Below are 22,082 nucleotides of genomic sequence, written 5' to 3' on the forward strand. Positions count from 1 at the left end.
ATATATTAGGCGTTTTAGAAATCAAGCTATGAAAACAAGTATCCCATTGGATTTTAAACAGTTATTAATTATGGAGTACTTAGTTTGCATGGGATCTTACATTTTATAATCATGCCCCATTTACAGGCGGAACATTTCACACAAGGAAATGGGATAGAAAAGGCTAAAGAGCTCCCGGAGATCTTAGTATACCGCAGAGAAGAGACTGGAAACAAAAATTTCAGAGCCCTAAGTCTAACCGGCTGTACCTCTCTACTTCCCATATCCTGACACTCCAATTTATGATTTGTTACTGCTCTTGAAAATGTCTTGCATACACAGTTGGCCAGATCCAATGAGAACTGAGGCAGAAGTCTGCATGACCTCATCAAAGATATTCCTTTGGGGGCGCCTGGGTGCTCAGTGGGTTAAAGCCTCTGCCGTGGATTTGGGTCATGATCCCAGGGTCCTGGGATCAAGTCCCACATCGGGCTCTCTGCTCAGCGGGGAGCCTACTTACCCCTCTCTCTATCTCTCTCGGCCTGCCTCTCTGCCAACTTGTGGCCTCTGTCAAATAAATAATAAAATCTTTTAAAAAATAAAAAAAAAGATATTCCTTTGCACAGTTACTCAGAGGTGACCAAAATGGCGCCATGGCACCATCAGAGCTGTGGGCTCCCTGCTGTCCCTGGAGCCCACGCTCTGTGGCAAGAGTGAGTGTGGGGTGGGGGGATGGGGGTTATGCTGGCAGAGGGGTGAATGCAGGGCCCCGTCTAGGCATACCTTCAGGTGTTCCATCTATGCAAAGATGCCTGGAGTGGTTTTCTGTGATGCAATGGCCAAACCCTACCAGTGACAGGAGAAAGCTGCTTTCAAGCATGCTTGTTATTTCCCCCACCATAAACCATGGCTAAACTTGAGGCCATATCTCTCTTATCTTCGAATAACAATATTAATTGGCCCATTAAAGTTTTTTCCAAGTAAGTTCAAATGCTCTTTGAGCACCTACTGTATACAAGGAAGCATGCATATCCTGGAGCTTTCTAAGCTCTTGGAAAAGGGTGTAGGTGGAGTTGTGGTGCAGTTTGTAGAAAGAATGAAAGTGAGAATATGAAGCAGTTGCAAAGTTCGGGTAAGAAGGCTGTGGTTGTCCGATTGTAAAGAAATGGGTGAGTGGAAGGTATTTTGGAGGCAAACCTGGACCCTCGTAAGTAGAAACGTTCGTAGCTAGCATGTGTGTACCATACACTATGCCAAATGCCAGTGAAGCACCAAGGTAGGTCCTAGGAGCTGTCCATCTTTGGTGTAATGTGTGTAGGGTCAGTCTGTCTATTATCATCATGAATCAGCTCTTCTAAATAATGTCAGTGAGTAAAATACTCCTCCCTGGGGGGCACAGTGTTCCCACCCCACCTTTACCTTGGTAGGCCACTGCTCAGCACCCTCATGTTTTATCTCATTGAACTCCTGTGGTCAGCCTTTATAGGAGGTCCTCCTAGTCTCATTTTACTGATTAGAAAACCAAGGTTCAGGGAGATAAAACGCTTGCCCGAGGTAGCGTGGTAAGAAGCAGGGGCTGGATTTACATCCAGCCTGTCTGAGTCTGATGACCATTTTTGGAACCACTCATGAGTGGACATTTGATAAAGAAGAGCATCAAAGGTGACTTCTCTGTTTCATGTTGGGCAGACAGGGAACAGGGGTATCGGTATTGACGACAGAAAGGAAGTCAGAAGGGGGAACTGTGAGGGGTTCGTTTGGGAGACGTTGTGCTTCTGGGGCCTGTGGGATAGCCATGTGAGGTGTATGGCCGATACTTGGAAATGGGATTCCTCAGTCTTTGTGAGAGCACAAGTCTTTGGCGTTGCCTCTGCTGAGGCTAAAGATGCCTATGGAGGCATGGATCCAGGAAGGAGGTCAAAGGTGGAAACTGAAAGGCTTTCTGGAGGGAAAAACCTAGCAGAAGAGACAGGAGCAAGCAGGGAGGTCTTCTGTCAAATGTGGATGTGGGTTGAGCTGATGTCTGGGCTGCCTTTCAGCTCCATCATGTTAATATTCTCAGAAAAGGGAGGAAGGTACAATGATAAGAAGCCAAAGAGCTCATCCCCCAAGCAAGTCTGTCATGGCCCCCAAACTGGCTCCCCTTCCTGTCATCCTCATCTCAGTTAAGAGCATGATCGTGGACCCAGAGGCTCCAACTGGGAACCTGAGAGGCAACCCTTTGATTTTTGCTCTTCTTTTCCCTTCACAGACAGTTTCTCACTCACTGAGTCCTACCAATTCTCCCTCCTAAATATTCGTCCATTCTCTTATCCCTATCTTGTCCTCTTGTCACCGCCTTGTCATCTCCTGCTTGCCCGTTTCCCTAATCAGCCTCCCTGCCCTCAGTCTTTCTTACAAATAACCTTGTTTTGCCACCACAGTGATTTTTCTAAAATAGAATTCAGCCAACTCTCCCTCTACTTAAAATCCTGTGCTATTTCCCGGTTGGCCATAGGAGACAACATCCTTGGCATACCATTCAAGGACCATCTGAGGTCTGACACTGGCCCACCGAGCACCCGGGTTCCTTCCTTGCCCTTCCCGTACAGGCTCCTCACACCACTCCTCACAGGTGCAAAACGGCCCTGTACTCTGTGCCCCTGCCCCTGCTCTTCCTTTACCTGGAATGTGCCACCCTGTGAACTTGTCTCCACTTTGTGCTGTCTTCTGCATCCTTCACTTCTTATTTCATCTGCCACTGCTTGGAAACCATTCCTGTCCTCTCCAGGAGAGAGGAAATGGCCCCTGCTGCTAGAGCATACCTCTCGCGGTGACTGTGAGCTGCCTCCCCGTCTAGAGGTCAGGGTTGACTCTTTCCCGTCTCTGTCTTCAGAGCTATATTATAGGGGCTTGCTAATATTTACAGACCAAATGAATGAGCAAAGTTTCAAAACAGAGGTGACCAAACCTGAGAGTTTAATGAAGTAGAAGGACAGGGAAGCTCCTGGTAGAAGACCTAGGATATCATCAGTGACCCTTGAAAATGCCATTCCAGGCCTTTGGAGGTACGAGAAGTTGTATCATGAGGCAGGCAGGTGAGATCGCAGTGGAGACAGCAAGGCCAGATCCTTCCACAGCTGCTTGAGGGATACACTGAAGGATACAGCTGGGGCAGTCTGAGGAACTGGTAACAAGAAGGGAAGGCTTTTCTTTTCTTTTTGTAATATTTAGGAGGAGGGAGATTTGAATATGTTTACAGCTAGGCTTGAAATTGGCTGTCTTTCATGGAATTGCTATTACGTTCCATGTAGTTTGTCAAGGCATAGCCAAATTATTTGCTGAGAGAACAGAGAAGGAAGCTTTGAAGATACGAGCAGAAAGGTACTGATGAATGGCATGAGGAGGCTGACGCCCCAGAGGCAGGGCTCAGCAATGAGCGTGAACAAGGACAGGGAGATAAAGGCAGGGAGATTTAGTAAAAGGGAAGGGGGACGTCTTGGGTGCTGTGCCCCGTCTTTTAGCAGACCAGGAGGCTGTCAGCTGTCTACTTGCATATCCAGCAAGTAGGATTGGGAGCTGGGAAGAAATGGAAGTCATTTGGAAAAAGTTAACTGTTGGTGGGGGCGGGGAGAGGAAAAGAAAAAGAAGATACAAGAACTTTCACAGTGCAGTTGAGAACGCATGTATAAAAATAGCACCAGACACCACGCTGTGATGGGCTAGTGGCTGGACTTTACCTTCCATAATCAACACGTTTTTCACATGTTAAAATTAAGACAAAATAATGAATTCTTAGTGGCTTTCCATGAGAAATGTCACTGCATTTTCCATTCCCTAAAAAGTATTATCACGAGAGAAAATTCATTTAGCCCCAGTCTGAGCTACTTGAGTTTGTCCTAGTGTATGTATGTCGCTTGGTGAACTCAAGATTGCATGAAAGGTTTTATCTCAGTTTTGGAGGAAGTTATCATGCAATTACTGTACATTATCTTTCGGTGCTGGCTGTATGAGAAGTTTGCAAACTTGTTATTGATAACCTTTGAATGCGAGTTCATTGAAAACCAGGCAAATGCAGCTGTCTGCTAAGATAAAATTTTGTTTCTTACAGTGATATATGAGAGGAGAGGGGGACTTGTGTTTTAACTACAACAAATCATGACACTGTTTTAAAATATTTGAGCAGCCATAAAGGTTAACAAGCAAAAAGATTTCAGGTATGCTTGGTAAGTCTTGCCTCGGCCAGAGGTCTTGTTTTTAACAGTGGGAAGGAGGGACAGCTGGCTAGAACAGGTTCCTTTAGCTTTATGAGTTGAAGTTGAATTGATCTTGACACCATTCCAGAAAAGCCTACTGTTGTCATTTTGGTTTGATGGTAAATGATACACACCTAGCTTCATGAGATAAAAAGGCACCACACACATAATGAACAGCTCATTGTGATACGTAAAGAACAGTTAGCTGTGTGATCGACAAGCCCCAAGATGACGCATTCGAAGTCTTGCTGCTTAAACAGTAAGGACAACCGACACGCAAACGGGCAGAAAGGAAGATGGAGAGAAAGAGATAGGGAGATAAATGGCTCAGCGGTCTTTCACATAGGTTTCAGGAGAAGAACTAAAAATAAGTCTCCTATTCGGTACTGCAAGGCAATGTCATGGCAGTGTTGGAAAGCCAACTCCCAGTGGCTGGTTTATTGCGGGCATTTCCGCCCTTGTCTTTGGGCTTACCAGAGTGCCATGCGCGCAGTTACACAATGCATAAAGGCGAGGGTCATTTCTAGGACAGATAATTGAACATTAATACTCGCTGACATTGTCGAAGGAATGATATGTCAACCTGACAGGGCCAGTGTGCTTACATCTGCTGATTGGCTGCACACGGAGGCTCTGTGTGTCAGGATCAGACCCCAGGCCTGACGGCAGCAGGGCCAAGGAGGATGCAGTCATTAATCTCAAGCTGCCATCTTGGGCCAAGAGAGCATCTGTAGAATCACTCCACATCCTGTGTGTGGCTGGCAAGTTTCATCTGCTGTGTTCTAGAGTTTTGAGGTATGGCTCTCAGTAAAAATACACCACTGCCGGCTCTCGGTTTGTGTCATCTCACCGGAATTTTTGGTGAGCCAAATGTCTCCTTTCTTTGTCTTTCTTTCTTTCTTTCTTCCTTCTTTCCTTCCTTCCTTCCTTCCTTTCTCTTTCTTTTTCTTTCTCTCTCTCTCTTCCTTCCTCTTCTTCCTCTCTTTCTGAAATAACCTATACATTTTCAATAAAGGAACGATTTGGAGGCCGACAGGAAAGTTCTGAGGTGGTGTGTCTTTTGTTCCTATGGGAATTGGTTTTGATGAGTTTCTGGTTTCCTGATTCACCATAGATATACAGTGTAATGAAGAAATCAAACAAGAATTAAACTGAAGTCACTTGCTGTGATTTATTTTTTCGATTCCTCACAAAATATTAAACCCTGTAGGCAGATTTCTGAATGGAGGAGAAAAGGTCTATGCAATTATTTTCTTATCCCTGAAATCACATGAACAGCACTTTCCTGCCTCATTTTTAATAAATCTTGAGTGAGTTAATCCCGTTGCTCCAGTAATTCCACAGCCAACACTTTACTGAACATGTATCCATTCAGAGAAAAGAAACATGGAACAGTCAAGAGGCCTCTGACACTTACCCTAAAGGCTTCCTAGGATTGGGGTACTCTGGTGGTAGTTCCTCAGTGTAGGTTTCCACTACGTAAAATGTCATAAAATAGGGCTCCTGAGCACAGCCATTATCACTTATTGGTTAATATCACAGATTTTTTCAAACCCCAGTGGCATTGGAACCATGAAAAAAAGCTTTCATCTGTAAAATCTAGTTTCCCTTTGTTATTAAAATAAATGAAGCCATTAAACAAAATATATGCATATAATAGTGAAGTTCATCATTTGGCATCATCAAAATGATGGGATTTTGAATTTGTATAAATCAGTGCTGCCATCTTAGATATAAGAGGCTTATCCAAATGTGCTGGAGATTCTGAAACTTTATGCTTCATACATATATTTCCCTCCTTAGTTTGCTTATTTATATATTTATATGGACTTCCTTACATAAAAAGTAGAATTCTGTTTAAAAAGGCCGACAACGTAAAGGCATTTCCTACCCATTGCCCCCTCCCCCAAATCCTGTGACCAAATTAATTAATTGTAGCTATTGATGAGCTCATATTGTGAATGAGCTGGAAGTGAAATAATTTCCAAATACTTTATTTCCAAAGGTTTGTTTTTAATTACAGTGGCATTTGGTTGGCATGCAAGGGCGAGTTCTCACTCTTGATCTATCCTAGCTGTAGCCCAGGCCAAAAGATTCTCCGCTCCCTTTTCTCGAGAGCACACTTTTCTGCCAAATGTGGTACTCATCCCCTGCCAAGGAAGGTGGGCAAATTGCCACTTCTGACTTCCAGCCACCAAAAGACAAAGGCTCTCAACATCCCTAAGTCCAGTGAGCCAGAATGGGCCTCACACCTTGAAGGTTCCGGATTATTGATTTTTTTTTCCTCCATAGACTTTATAATATGGAATATTTTCTCAGTGCCTCAGCTGGTCCCCAAGGGTGATTTAGGCACTTACAGGAGTGTGTGAACCCTTGAAGGCCACTGGAGGGTCATTTAAGTGTCCTTACTCATCTATCTGAGGCCTGAGCACATCTACACACTGTTAATCTTGCATCCTGGGTCTTGCTTTTTCAGTGTTTTCTCTTTTACACTCTTCACGTAAGAACAGAGTAATTATTTCTTTACTTCAGTAAAGCGCAAATAAATTCAAGAGGGGTAATAGCTGAGTATAAAAGATCCGAGAGGGAAAACGTAACTTCTTTTCCTTTTAGCAGGACCAGTTGTATGAATTGTGGAGAATGTATATATTCTCCACATAAACTGTGCAAAATGAAAATGCGGGGTTGCTTTTAAAAGTATGAAGAATTTCCAAAAAACAGAAAAAGGGGGCGCCCGAATGTCTCAGTTGGTTGAGCATCTGACTCGTGATTTTGGCTCTGGTCGTGATTTCAGGTTGGTGAGATCAAGCCCCGTGTTGGGCTCCGTGCTCAGCGTGGAGTCTGCTTGAGATTCTCTCTCCCTCTCTCTCTGCCCCTCCTGCTATGATCTCTCTCTCTTTCTCTCTCTCGAAAATAAATAAATAAATCTGTTTAAAAGATTAAAAAATTAAAATAAGAATTATGAAGACTATCTGGATGGTGACAACAGTACCAGGTGTGGGGTCCTTCTATGTGGGGGGCCCTATGTGATTGCCTTTGAAGGTGGCCCTGCCTTAGATATTTTGGAAATGAGTTTGTCCAAATAAAGATAATTGCAGGAAAATATTAAAACCTAATTTAAATTCAAGAGGGAAAAAAAAAAGCCTGATTTGGCAGTAGGGGAAAAGAAATTACTATAATGACCTAGTCTGATCTTTTCCCCTACAAATTGAGAATTATATACATTTTATGTATGTTGAAGTAGATTAGCTCAACTTTGAGGGTCATCACCAATTCAGCTATGTTGACCAGGTGCTCGATACATGCTGGACAGTATGCTGAGCAATTTGACGTGTGTTGTCTCTTGGGACTGCCACCACTTGACCAACGTTTTGTCTTGGTCATTTGACCAAAAAGGAAGCTGAGGATCCAAGGACTGAAACACTTTGATCAAGCTCACACAGTTAGCGTGGGTTCCACAACTTAACTTCCAGTTTTTAAACTTAATCAGTGCACCTAACTGCACCTCTTGAAACCAATAACTGTTTTCCTTCTGATTTGCCTTTTGTCAGCGGGTAACCATGTCCCTGAAGCAGAAGTGGACCTGATGGCCACTCTCCTATGTGCCGTGGGTTGCACATAGGTCTAAGTTCTCTTAGCAAGTGACTTAGGAAGGGGGAAATGTAATTATGTAATTAGCAACCTCTGTCACACATGACATGACAAAGAAAGACACAATACATGAAATACAACTTTCTGGCAAAGAGGAACGGACTACCCAGTTGTACTGGGTAGGCTGTTTCTTTCCCAAAAAGTCTGCTCTAGAAGGGGCAAATACCATGATGGAAGACCTTTTTAGCATGACCAGTTAGATTACTTCCATAAGTTGTGTTAGAAATGATGACAGCCAATTTGAAAGGTGTTCTGCTTTGTCTGGTTTTACCTTGAGTTCTTTCTTTCATCCTGGGCAGAGAGCAATGCCCATTTACATAGTAAAATAGAGGCTGGGTCCATCACCTCACGGTAGATTTCTGACAGATCTGGTGGCAGCTGTTTTAACATTAACAAGGTAAACTTTGAGCTCCATAGAGTGTAAAGACAAGCTGGAAATACAGGAGGCCTGGGCTCCAGGTCCCAGAGTCACAACTTCCTGGCCACGTCACCTGCCATGCGTCCACCTGGGTTTTGTTTTATCTTGTATGGAATGGAGCAATAAACATGGTCAGTCCTTCCAGCCTTGGCTGACAATTGCAAGGTTCAAATTTAGTAAAATATAATGAAAGACCTTTGAAAATGTTAAGTGTTATACAAATATAAAGGATATAAGGGATCACCCAAACTCAAAGTCTCGAAAAAAATAATAAAAGCCCCAAACTGGCCTTCAAGTTAACTTTCATTGATTACTTTTATTTCTGCCAACTTTGTCTTATAATGTTGCTGAGGACAGGTCTGGCTCTTTCTCCCACTCATCTAAGAGGTTCCATGAACATCTGTGAGTTCTGAGACACCCCCCCCCCCAAAAAAAAAATTCACCTACAGCATACTAGCATTTCCCTGTCCGGTTCAACTGGACAACTGAGAAAGCAGAATTTGTGCAACAAATACTGGGGATCGGCCTCAATTTTGGCTAAGACTCTTCCTTCTTCTATAGTCTACTCTGGAGACAGTCAAGGAATTCACATCAAGTAAATGCTTTGGGAAGTGAAAAAGGGTTTGCTTAAGAAGGTTTGTAAAGATAAAGGTAATCTTATTACTAAAACAATTTGAAGTTTTTAGGGTTTCCCCCCCCATAAGGGGAAATTCTTTTTAGTTTGATTGCAAGATAAGGGTTTTGTTGTTAACCAAGATAAAGCATAGTGCTGAATAATCTCTTAAATTAAAAATTGAAGTGTATGTTACAGAGAATAGACATAATTAAATAGCTCAGACTACAATGGGTGAAGGGAAAAGAGTTTTCATGAAAATTAGCTTAGTAAAGGTAAATTGCATTTGAATCTTAACTTCAGATCTGGGTGCGCTGCTATTTGGCATATGTTGAATTGATAATGCCTGTGTGTTAAAGAATTCTGATTGTTTCTTTTGCCTCTCTCACAGCTTATAAAAATGCAAGCAGACCCACCTAATGAATATTAATAGGAATGATGTCTAGATAACACATAAACCCCCTGGATCTGCGGACTTTGGACGGAGTAGTCAGAGAGGATTTCTGTGGCTTTATTTAAGACCAAATTTACATACTTTTCAAGAATAAACATCATCTTAATATTTTAATATCAATATTCCAAAGTGGAGATTGTAGTGAAAATAAAAAGCGTTATTTCCCTTCCCGGAACATTATATTCACCAAGGTCTACATTTTAAGAGACAGGAAACGGTTAGCTAAAAAAGAAATTAACTTAATCCCCCTTCATTAAGTTCCAGTCTTTTTTTGTTACTTAGAGACAAGTAATAATTATACCCGCAGCAATGCAAAGCATGTTTTACACTTTTGTTATACAAAAGAACTGCAGTTGTTAAGGTGACAGCAGAAGAAAACGAGAACATTGATAAATACTAAAAAAAAATTTTTTTTTGAAATCTTCTCTGACTCTTGAAAGTAAATTTCACTCAGGTGCCGGAGCAGCATTTTAATTCATTAACAGCAGAAATTACACATGTGATTTCAGAGGCTGTCAATCAACTAGCAAAACAATATTTTCCCAGCTAAGGTTAAAAACACAGCAGCTAACTGGGTAGAAGAGCTCTAAAATGACTGTTCAACTCAGTTCCTTTAGAAAGCCGAAAAGGTGGTTATTTTGTTTTCCAGCTGCTGTTTTTGGGGATGGAACTTGTAGCAAGTACATGGTCCATCTCAGCAGTGTATATTATTTGAAACACACGTGCTCTCATTCTCTCTCTCTCCCCTCTCTCTCTTCAACATTTGAAAAGACTTTTTAAATTTTACCTTTACAAAGTGGGGGGGGGTCATTAAAATGTAGTTTGTGCCATTCAATTCCATTATTTGTCATCTTTATGGCCGTTCTATAGTTTTCATTGCACCTTTAATGGTAAGCGTGGTCAGGAGAGGTGAGCGGGAATGTGCACAGAGTTGGCCGCGGCGCCGCTGACAGTGTCTGCTAGCTGGGCTTCCATCCACGTCCCTGTAGATTTTAATGTCCCCACAGACTGCTGGCAGCCTGCTTCCAGCTGTGGCAGGCATGATGCAGTGAATTGCTTTTGAATGTTCTTTACTCAAATAGGCAGTAATTACAAGCTTAAAGAGGTTTAGTGGTCCAGTAAACTACATAATCACCCCTGAATTAGCCCGGGCTCATCAGTCGCAGTCCAGCAAGCTCGAGTCTGCTGTTTGTATGCAGCCTTGATCACATAGCAACCTGATCAGCAGGTGTGGAACAGCCAGAGTCCCCCATAAACACAACTGTCTACTGGGGACAATGATCTCTAATGAGATGAGGCTACACCATCACTGTAATTTAAGTGGGAAAATTAGCACTAGAGAATGAGTACCGGTTCTGGGGTCTTTAGTCATATTGGGAGCGGCACGAAATCGTCATCTCTCTCTCTTCCTATCTCTAGTACTCTCTCTCTCTCTCTCTCTCAAAAATCTTCTCACCACATATACCATTTAGACCTTATGGATACTTTATTCTTTATGCAAGGCTTTTTCCTGAATATTTAATGCTGGACAGGGCCTCTGTAAAAGCAATAATGATTACTGATTACTGTCAACAGACTCACTCTAAAATGGTGTCATTGTGTTTCATCCTCCTTGTCTTTTCCCTTCATGCTTTCAAAATCTTTTTTTTTTTTCCTCCTGTATTTTTAAAGTGGAAAAGTGTTCTTCAGGTTGGGTCTAGCTCTCTTCTTAGCGGGCACGCGCTCTGAAATAGAGATGAGCTGTATGTAGATTGGAAAAGATCATCACATTCTTGGAGTTTATTGTAAAAATCAGTCAGGGACTTTTTTTTTGGTGTGTGTGTGCCCAGAAAAGTGGCCCAGGATGGTGTGCCGTTGTTTTGTTTTATCTCTTAGAGTGAAATTCTTGGGAAGGCGATCTTCTTTATCCTTTCTTCAGTCCCGTGCTGAGCTCCAGAAGATGGAGAACTTGAATTTCATTACATTGCAGTTGGAGAGGGGGAAGGGAACTTTTGTGACAAATAAACCTGACAACGACATACAGTGGATTCTGGAGAAACTTTGGGGGAAGTTGTAGCTAAGAAAGAACTACTAGGGTAACACAATAATTAGGAGCATGGGCTGTGGTGGGACTAGACTGCTTAGGACTCCATCCAAATTGCAAGTAACAGACTCCGTGCCTCACTTTCCTCATCTGTAACATAAAGGAAAAAAAACACCTCCTAGGCTTGTTACACAGACTAGGTGTCTGGGTGAATACTTAAATGGGTGAATACTTGTAAATTACTGAGAATGTTGCTTGGCACAGAGTAAGCATTGTGTAGAGATCACTTAAATAAACTAAATAAAAGTGGTACTGGTTTGGCCTTTATAGAACTCAGGAGAAGGATAGCATATTTGTCGAAAGAAGGCTGCTAGTTTTCTGGTGTTTACCTGAAGCCATCTAGTTATAAATGCTAGTTGAGGCATTTTGGGGTGTCCCTGACTTCAGTTGCACTCACTCATTCATACAACAGATATTTATTGGACACACAGGACAGGGCTAGTTGCAACGTGAATGAGAATAGCATTTGTGTGTTTTTACTAGGAATCTAAAATGTGATGATCCCAAATGTCATTTCACTCACACCTGATTAAGAAATGAAAGCAACTGGCACCCTCCCCCACAAACCCCCAAACAGACACAACAATTTATTTCAAAGCAGACAATTTAAGTTCTATTGTAGTGGAGTTGTATGGAATAGCAGGCATTTCTGTGACCCTTACCGAGTGTTCCTGTATACGACCCACCCTCATTCCCGTATTTATAAGCAATGTTACAAGCTCTAATAAAGTGAGAGATGTGTTACTTCCACTGAGTTTTGTATCTTGTAGCAAAATCTACTACTGCTTCCATTAACAGAACTAAGCTGTAGAAATAAAAGACAGAGCCACACCTTAAGGTGATAGCTTATTCATAAAATGAGTAGTAATCATCATGTATATTCATGATTAGCTCATCAGGGAGGAGTGGGATTGCTCCACCCGTCACTTAAAATACAAAATAGTTTGGAAGTGAGTTTTCTCAACTTGTACCTTGCCACCAAGTTTCAAATCCCAGCTTTACTACTTACCAGTTCTGTGCCCTTGAGAAAGTTCTTCATCCATGCTGTGTCCCAGTCTCCTCATCTATAAAATGAGTACCATAGGGGCACCTGGGTGGCGTTAAAGCCTCTGCCTTCAGCTCAGATCATGATCTCGGAGTCCTGGCATCGAGCCCCACATGGGGCTCTCTGCTCAAGCAGGGAGCCTGCTTCCTCCTCTCTCTCTCTGCCTGCCTCTCTACCTACTTGTGATCTCTCTCTGTCAAATAAATAAATAAAAATCTTTAAAAAAAAAAAAAAGAGTATTCATAGTTGTGCCTACCTCATAAGGTTTTGGAAGGATTACATGAGTTACTACATGTGAAACATCTGGAACAACGCCTGGTACGGCCTCATTCCCTATTTCGTGTTCTCATTACTACTTTTACTACTCTTCCTAATACTACTGAGCTATTATTAACAAAATCTGGGGAGTGGGTGGGTGGATGGATGCTGGGGGGAACATGTGGGATACGGTTCTGGGGAATTCCTTTTCACCCTGGGGCTTTGACTCTGCCCCTTGATGCTTGCGTCTGGGGCAGAAGGAGTGGGCCGGCTGGTGGGGTGGTGAGTCGGAGAACGGCAGCTCTCTCCTGGGTTCAAGGCTGTTCAGGCGCAGAGGAACATTCAGTCACTGCTCACCACAGTTAAGAACTTAGCTCATGCTCCCTTATACTATGTGTTTGGCTCTAAAACATAGCTTCAAATAAGGAATGGAGGCTGGGAAAGAAACATGTGTGGGAGCACAGCCACGTGGAAAAACTCAGGGGAGGGCAGACCTGGCCCCGGAACTAAGTACCGGAGAGCTGGCGTGCATTTACTTTTTGACTTAGCCAAATCTCAACGTCCTCATCTGTAAAATGGAACCAAGCATAGTCCCTACTCTCCAGGGTCACCAAGAGCACAGGCAATAACACATGTAATGTGTTTGTCCTACTGACAAATGTAAGAGTTCAAATGAGCTAGGATTTTAAGTGATTCCAAGGGGGCACAAAAGTGAAGCATGACTTTTCTCCCTCATCCCCACCCCTGAGTCCCTATTCCTTTCTCCTTTCACCCTGTTTTTCCTCTTGGCCTTTTTTTTTTTTTTTTTTTTGGACACAGAGAGAGAGAGAGATCACAAGCAGGCAGAGAGGCAGACAGAGTGAGAGAGAGAAGCAGGCTCTGTGCCAAGCAGAGAGCCTGACTCGGGGCTCCATCCCAAGACCCTGAGATCATGACCTGAGCCGAAGGCAGAGGCTTAACCCACTGAGCCACCCAGGCGCCCCCCTCTTGGCTTTTTTGTGTTTCCTTTTATAACCATGGTCTTCTACTAAGAGAATCAATATTCAGGGAGTTCATTAATAATCATAACTGTTCAAAAATAATTTTAGCATTCTTCATGAATTTTAATACTTTTAGAAGGAGGCTATAAGTAATTGCTAATTTACAGTCTAAATTTTGTGCTTTAATGCATATACTTAAAATCCGCCCATACAGTATGTATAGAGCTAATAGAGAATAGATCTAAAACATAGTCATTGTTCTGGAATTGCAAGCAACTTTAAAAAAATCCCCAATGTGAGGGACTATGAAGTCCCTTAGTATAAGTATTCGGTTTTTTTATTTAGTGTTTTTATTTTATATTTATTTGCTATTTACAAGAAATTAAAAGGTCAGGGAGATGAACCAGGCAAGGTTGTGTAGCCTTGCCCCCTTATAACTGATTATAAAACAATGTTTTCACTGCCGTGTATTAGAAAGATAGTCTCATTAGTGCAAAAGTAGAGATCGCTGTGAAATATTACCCAGTGTTGAATTTTTCCTTCCACGCTCCTGTCATTTTCATGTGGTAAGATCAAGTTTGGATCTACCTGACTTCCCTACTTGCATAACTCCACCAGCAACGTCTTCTAACTGCTGCTGGAGAGACAAGGGATCAGAGGGGTTGTCTGGAAAATGGCTTGACGAGGCTTCAGAAAAAGCAAGTCGAGCAATCAATGAAGCACATTTCATCGGAGCAACTAGGCAATCTAGGAGCGTTGGTGGAGAATTAAAAAGCAGGTCGAAGTCCTGTGACTTCACTGATGATGCTCCAAACATTCTTGGCTTCCTAGCCAGTACCGACAGCGCCGTCCTCCTTTTGATTCCAGCATGAGTGAGGGTGCGGACTCCGCTGCTCTGCATTCAGGCTGTTCCTCCACCGGCGGTGCCCTGCTTTTGTAATGCAAATGGAAGGCACAAAGTGTCTCTTTGATAATGTGCAGTCAAAAGACAAAAAAGCATTCACTGAAACAGTAAAACTAATTCATAAAGCTGAAAGACAATAGGGAAGCATGATGGATTTTTTTTAAAGGAAAAAAAGTATCCTAGATCAATGTAATTGTCACAGTGTAAGCTATTCATAGCCAATGCATAAGGGGAAAATGGCTGCAAGTTTATTTAAAGTGGGAGAAGTTTTCGTAGGCAAGAAAAAAATTACACTAAACAAATATAAATATATTTGGCTAGCAAGTTTCTGCTTGTCTTCTGAGAGGTCCGATATAAGGCTAGTTATTTAACTTGAGATCCACGATATTCCCTTAGTGTCAAAAAAATCTGTAGAAGTTTGCAAAGAACCTGGAGATCTAATGGTTAAAAGCCATATGGTAGCTTTTTTTTTTTTTTTTTTTAACTTTAAAGGGGAGTATCTATCTCTCCATCACATACCAGAGTTTAGCTCAAGGTCAACTTATATTAATGCATTAAACTTAGCTGTGGAGGAGGCAGAGGGCTCGAGGAAGAAGGATAAAAGAAGTTCCGAAATTGTTCTTCCAACATATTCAGCCAAGCAACAGAACATTGCCTTGATAAGGGATATATTGGACAGTTGCCATAATTCCTCCTGTTAGATCAGCTCCCACGGTACCTATTCCCATACCTTTTAAAGTATAGCATGTAACATTTTGCTTGAAAATTGCTTCCACCTCTATTGCTTTGTTATAGCTGTTTTGCAGTTTCGGTATAGAGGCAGTTCTGTGTCACAAGAAATTACTAATCTGAGGCTTGAGAAGGGGCAGCGTAGCCTTCCATTATCTCACCAGTGAGCTCTGTACAGGATTATTTTCAAATTTTCTGCTGCCATTACAATGTGCTGTTAGAGTGGGCAAGGCAGGGAGGGAGGGAACGTTATTGAAACTTGGTTACCAGGGTAGATAAGATAAAGTTCATCACTGTCTTGGCATCCACATTTGCAGCCAGGGGTGGAAAATTTGATGAAAGGCGTACATTTGGTCAAGGATATCGTTAAGATATAAGACTGGACATTTTCCATCTGTGTGTACTGAAGAGTTTTTTTCTTTGGCCATGGATGCTCATCGGAAACGGTCTGCTTGATTGTTTAAGTAAATAAGTTTTCTTCCCATGTACTGTAAACTTGTAAATACCAGATAACCGACCTCAGCAGCCCCCTCCTGTCCCAACCTCAGGAAATAAAATTGGAATTGTACAGAGATAACTTTCTTTAGCACGTTGCCATTTTCTTTCTGTCGCCTTCTATTCTTTGGGGCTGATAAAATGACAGTCCCGACTTCACTTTTATGTAGGCTATTTTTAGATTTTCTTCAGACATTCTTTAACCATTTCTCTCACGCAGGCCACATACTCCAGGGATCATTTTATTCTTTGATGGGGTTATTAAGCAATCACTGCCGTACTAGGTCATTACTAGAAGTCGCACTTCAGAGCCAGAAACACGGGAAGAGGGACAAACGGTTTTTCTTTCAGCAGGAGACTTATCCCAGGAAGGAGAAGTCAGGGCGTTGATTACAGAAATGAGGATGATCGGGCTGCGAGTTATTCCCTGTGGTTGGGGGTTCCCTTGCCCCCAAGCCGCTGCTTTTCCCATGGAGTCCAGCATCCCTTCTCTCCCAGCGGAGCCAGCCTCATGCATGTGTGCAGGTTTAGTGCTGGAAGGGAGGGTCAGCTTTACCCTGACATAATCACTCTTTTATGGCTCTCACTCATTCCTGAGGTGTTAATGCAGATCAAATGGGAAACACTCGGGAAAGAAGGCTTGGAGCTACTGCCCGCCTCGCTGTCCCGTCTCAATCGTTAATTCTGATTGTAAGATCTAAAGGTAATTTTGTTTGCTCTCTTAATGCGTTGCAGTTCTCCCAGTGGCCCCTGCATATCCTTTCTCAAATTCCCATCTTGATCAATTGTTTGCAAATAATTAAGCTTTTAAGAGATAATGGCATGAGGCTAATGTACACAACAAAGGCGAGGTCTCCTGTCACTACCTATTGGACGGTGGTCAAATTTGCTTTGATATCCCAAAGTGATTAGGTTGATTGGTGTAGCTGGCAAGGGCAACTCATCTTCCCTTCATAAGAACCTCCTGATCTTCCTTAAAGCGGTGTCCTTGCCATGAATAGCAGAGGTGTTCTGGAGAAGGGCAAGGGGTGACCTAGGTTCTTGGTTGCAGTGGTTTGGAAGGAAGTTCCCATTCTCTTCCTCAAATGGCACTTCTCTTTATCTCTTTTGTAAAATGATGTCTACCTTTGCCCCTCTAATGGCCTCCCCAGCCCTGCGGGCAAAACACAACAGGATTTCGAATGTTTTTACAGCAGCCTTGCTCTTGGCATGTTGGGTTTTTGTCAAGTCAGTTTTTTTTTTTAAGTCTACAAAGGAATAACTCATACTGTCCACAAAAAGCTTATTTAGGAAAGATGCATAGGATTTAAGATATTTAAAGATACTGGATTTCAGTTAAAAGCTTGCTTCTTTGTGAATTTTTGGCGACTGTGGATTAGCTACCTGAAGTCACGGCTTTCATGTGATTCTAGCAATTATGGTTGGGTGTGTGTGTGTGTGTGTGTGTGTGTGTGTGTGTGTGTTTTCTGGGAATTAAAAGTTTGTGGGACATGCAGGCCAAGAACTATGAGAAAAAGAAAAAAATTCATCTCCCTGCCACAGACAAAGGTTTAGGGAATTTTGTTGACACCTTTTCCTCCCCCGCCACCTCCAACAATGACCAGATTATTATGACATTTAATTTCATCCGGGCTCATTCATTTTTATTAAAAAAAATATATCCTGAATGACTGAAAATTGTTTAATGGAGACAGAGTGCTGGGTCTTCATAGCTTGAGGCTGCCTAGCAATTATGCTGCATGAAATTAGACACAGTTTGTTCCAATTACTTAAAATCAGATCACATGAAAAGTGACAGAAGGAAAAAAGGCTGGAACTTTCTCATTTTATGATATTTAAATTATGAAATCAGAAACTGTGTGATGTGAAGAAACAACCTAAATTTGCACTGAAATTTTGAGGGCCATCGATTGCTCTTTGAAGCTGTAATGATTCAGGTAATTTTAATGACCAGAGAGAATTTTCCTGACACCACCTGCATAAATAAAATGTGAGTTCCATTTGCTTTGTAAGAATGGTTGTAAAACTTACTCATAAACAGGCATGCAAAAATACTCTTGGAAACACAGCACAAATAAATGACTGTGACCATTCTCAATTTTCAGAGTAACTAAAGGAAGGTAAATGGCATAAATATTAATTTTTATCCAGTTCTGGTCATCATATTAAGACACAACTAACAAGACAGGGCAAAAGGTATTGCCATCCGGCTATAGTGAAGAGAGACTGGTGACATATTTATTAATTCTATTGAAAATCCCTGAGCTTTCCACAGGACCTAAAAAACCATAAGCAAATTACAGAAGATTGGAGATGACTTGCGTACACGGGTCTACAGCTTTATATGGCAAGGAGTGCCAACCGCTTGGATGCCAAAATTTGCGTTTTTCAAAATCAGGCTTAGAATGTGTAAGAATTGCAAGCCTGGGTAACCTTTAACTTTGATGGATCCCAAATTTCACATGACAAAATTGAGGATTCGAAAAATTGTCCCGTGTTTGGGACATAATCATTGAGCGGCAGCGTAATTTATACAATCGAATAGGGTCGTGTGTACCTTGTATACAATCCTTTGACTCATGTAGACATAGAACCTCTATATACCAAACCCAAATTCAGTATCTGTTCATAGGATAAGAGGATCGTGTGGCAGGAGCATTTTGCGGCCGGAGCTAAATTTTTTAACCTTAGGGAGGAGAACTGCTTTTAACTCATGAGATTGTGCCTGGGATGCCTGGCATTATTTTGCCTAGGGGGATTGTAACCTATGATCTTAGCCTATTAGGAAGTTTACTTACTGTTACTTGAGAAGAATGGGTTGACATCACAGTTGCGAATGAAGTCAGGAAAGTAGCCTTGTGGATCTCTAATTGGGTCGTTTATCCCTTCTGTGGGCTGTTGAAAGAAACTTTATTATATGTTTCCATGTTGCATCTGAGTGGAGAGTATCTGTGTGTCGTGGCAGGACATAGCCTCCTTCTCGCTTCACAGATATTTACTGAACTCCTATTGCATGCCTGATTGGGCTTTGAGAATGGTGAAGGAGAAAGTCATGGACTTTGGAGTTGTTAGGTGAGTGAGAGGAGGCGCACCCGCAGGAGGCAGATCATCAGGGCAGGTGTATCAGAGAGCCATGCTTTGCCATTAGGGAAGAAGGGAAAGCCTGATGTGAGAACAGGAAGGCGGGCTGCTGGACAAATGGGTAGGTGAGGCTTGGCCTTTGGGCTGAGATGAGAAAGTGACCCTGGAGGGTCAAGGTCAGTGTGTCGGAAGAACAAAAAGGAGGACTGTGTGGCTGGACAGAGGGGTGGGACGGGGGTGAAGAGAAGGCCACCATGTCTGAGAGGTGGGCAGAGTTGGATGGTGGCATGCTTTACAGGCCATAGGAAGCAGTCTGGAGATTTTGGAGCAAGAACAAGAATGAAGATTCTAAGAGCATTTGGAACATCCCTCGTCATGGTGAGGCTCTGACACTGGAAGGGAAGCAGGAAATATCACAGAGTCTTGTGGCTGCTGACCATGTCTTTCCCTAGCCAGTTTCCTCACCTGTAAGACAGGAGGGACGATAGATTCCATTTATGTCCCTCAAAGGGATATAATGGGGATTAATCACCATCCTGTCTGTAATATACTTGGAGCTCTTTAGAGAAAGGCACTATATTCTATGAAAGCAAAGCCTTATTCTAATTGTGTATTTATTGATTAAGTGACAATCAAAGACAATGCTTATGGGAAAAATTGCTACATCTCTGCTCCCCGCAGACGAATTCCACGTGTACAGATATAGAACATATTTAAACTTACATATAAGAGCATTAAAGTGGTCATTAACGAGCCTTCTTAGCATCTAATCAGACATTATTAATTAGATTAAAAGCTATGTTAATTAACATTCAATAGACCAGAATTTACTTTCCAATGGCACAGATAGTTAAATTGAGAGTTGAGGGTGCCCTTTCTCATTCATAAGGGAATATAGCGTTGACTGGCTGAACAATTCTTATCTTGGGAGAATTTATTGGGATGCAGTGTTTCATGCTGGTCAGTGTGTCCATAGATAGATACCATGTCCCAGGATTTAGAAATGTGTATTCAGATTTAGATATAGTTCATTACCGGACAAAAAGTGCTTGTGCCAAAACTAATTTCAGTAGAATTCCAAACATTCTTTCAAGAGGGTATGAATTTCATTTTATTATCTAATCCTGTAATACTTTTTTATCCACTCTAACTCATGAAGAACATGGCCGGGCTTGTTCTTAGCATGCAAAATATGCTGGTCTTTGACCTTGTATTGGCCTGTGTTCAGAATCCCAGCATGTGTTGACATTCAGATATGGAAACCAACTTCGGTTGAATGTCATTTGTTTGTGTTACAGAAGAGTTACAATGATTAGTGGTTAAAAAAAAAATACACCCTCTTTAATTTTGATATTTGCATCTGGCACTATGGTGTTTTGGAGGGAAAAATGTCATGCTAGCAAAGTGTTTAACCGCTGCGGACCTGAACCTAGGTGGTTGGTCCAAATGGTTCAGCTTTAGAAGTCCATGGTTCTATGAAAGTATTACGTCAAGGTGATAGGCTTTCATATCATCAAAAAGAGCTTGTCCTTATTTTAATCCTATAAAGTACAGTGAAGATCATACTAAACTTTCTGTGTTTGCAACAAATAAACCTTTAAAGGATAAACTCAGTATCAAGGTTCTGCAAGTATCCTAAGTAGCTATTTATACACTTCACTAATCTTTGTAATTGGCTTGTCTTTTACTGCCATTAATTAGATGATGTAGTATTCCATTAATAAGAGTGACACACCTCAGCATTTTTACCTTTAATTATAGACTTCACTAGACACTTAGGCTATTGACAAAATAGCCTAAATATTGCCTGATATACACACTTTTTTTTTTTTTACACAGAGCATATGTGTTTATTATTGAATCTGTAGCCCCTAGCTTTGCACCTGACATGTGATACGCACTACACTATCTGCCCCAAATATATGTGTGCACATCTATCTCGTTTGTTCTCTTTCAGCACCCTTACCCTTCTGAAGAACAGAAAAAGCAGCTGGCACAAGACACGGGACTCACCATCCTACAAGTGAACAATTGGTAAGTAATTTGGCTTTGTGATTACTCACAATCTGCTTCCCGCTCTGGCCACCTGCAGCTACTGTTCTGCATTGAGAAGACACACCCAGTTGTTGCTGTTTCCCCTGATGGCTCGTGGATCCAAAGTGAAAATAAAAGGTTGACTGATAGGTGAGAGCACTTGCTAGTATGGAAACCACCGCCCCCCAACATTGCATTGTTTTCCATTGCCTTTAAAATGGACAGATTTTAAGTGTGGTATTAATGTTTAGTTCATGTTCATTGTGGTTCCATAAATGGCTCCTCCCACCACCCCGAGGATAACTGATAGAGCAGTATCATCCTGTTTTCTATGGAACAAGAAGATCCACTGTCACATACGAATAACCAGTGATTTTGCTAGGGCTGAGCATTCAAAGATAGTCTCCCGTTTCCTCCTTCCTCCCATCAATGGAAAAAGAGAAATTATTTATGTTTCCACTTTGAAGCTATTCAAAACCTGCTGTATCTCTGGCCTGTGCAATACTGTTTCTAAATCAATGTGTGAATTCCTGATTTGGGGGAAGCTGAGATTCCGTACCAAGTACCGGCCAACAATATTCTGACAATGTGCAGCGGTATGGTAACGAGGCTTTGGGAAAGTATGATTTATTACCCTTTGTGAGTGTGCTGAAAGCCAGGTTCATGTAATCACCCAGAGCTAGTGTCATATTTGAAGGGTATCGAAATCCAATATCCTCTCAAACTAAGTGTATCTAATTAATTGTCCTAATATTTTTAGATTAGTGTTTATGATGGGAAACCTTATCCTCTTTGAAGTAAAATCCAGAAAAGGCCCACAGCCTGGTTGGGGAAAGGGGAGAACTGGGAATGCCAGTTTGCAGACAGAAGTATTTCTTTTTGTTCAATAAGTGTCAAAGATTAATATTGCAGAATCTCTGATTACATGGCCTAATCCATTTTGGTGAATAAATTTGTTCTTGATGTCCATTGCACCTACATTAACAGACCCTTCTCTGTTAGAGAGCCTGGGAGCCTTTGGGAGAGATTCCAGATATATTAAAGCCCATTACAGAAAATGTAATTTCTGTCAATATAATCCCATGTATTCTTCAATTTAGTATTTTAGAGATAACAAGCTACT

At 41.9% G+C, this 22,082-nt stretch overlaps 1 protein-coding gene across 2 annotated transcripts in view; it reads left to right on the forward strand.

Moving 5' to 3' along the window:
* Positions 1-22,082, forward strand: part of MEIS1 (Meis homeobox 1) — a 134,827-nt gene that overhangs the window by 89,955 nt on the left and 22,790 nt on the right. For both annotated transcript variants that reach the window (XM_044264106.1, XM_044264107.1), the window contains exon 9: positions 20,883-20,959. In XM_044264106.1, coding sequence (XP_044120041.1) covers positions 20,883-20,959 — 77 coding nt within the window. The remainder of the gene's footprint in view (positions 1-20,882; positions 20,960-22,082) is intronic.

This window comes from Neovison vison, chromosome 8 (genome assembly GCF_020171115.1).
Source record: "Neovison vison isolate M4711 chromosome 8, ASM_NN_V1, whole genome shotgun sequence".
Taxonomy (NCBI): domain Eukaryota; kingdom Metazoa; phylum Chordata; class Mammalia; order Carnivora; family Mustelidae; genus Neogale; species Neogale vison.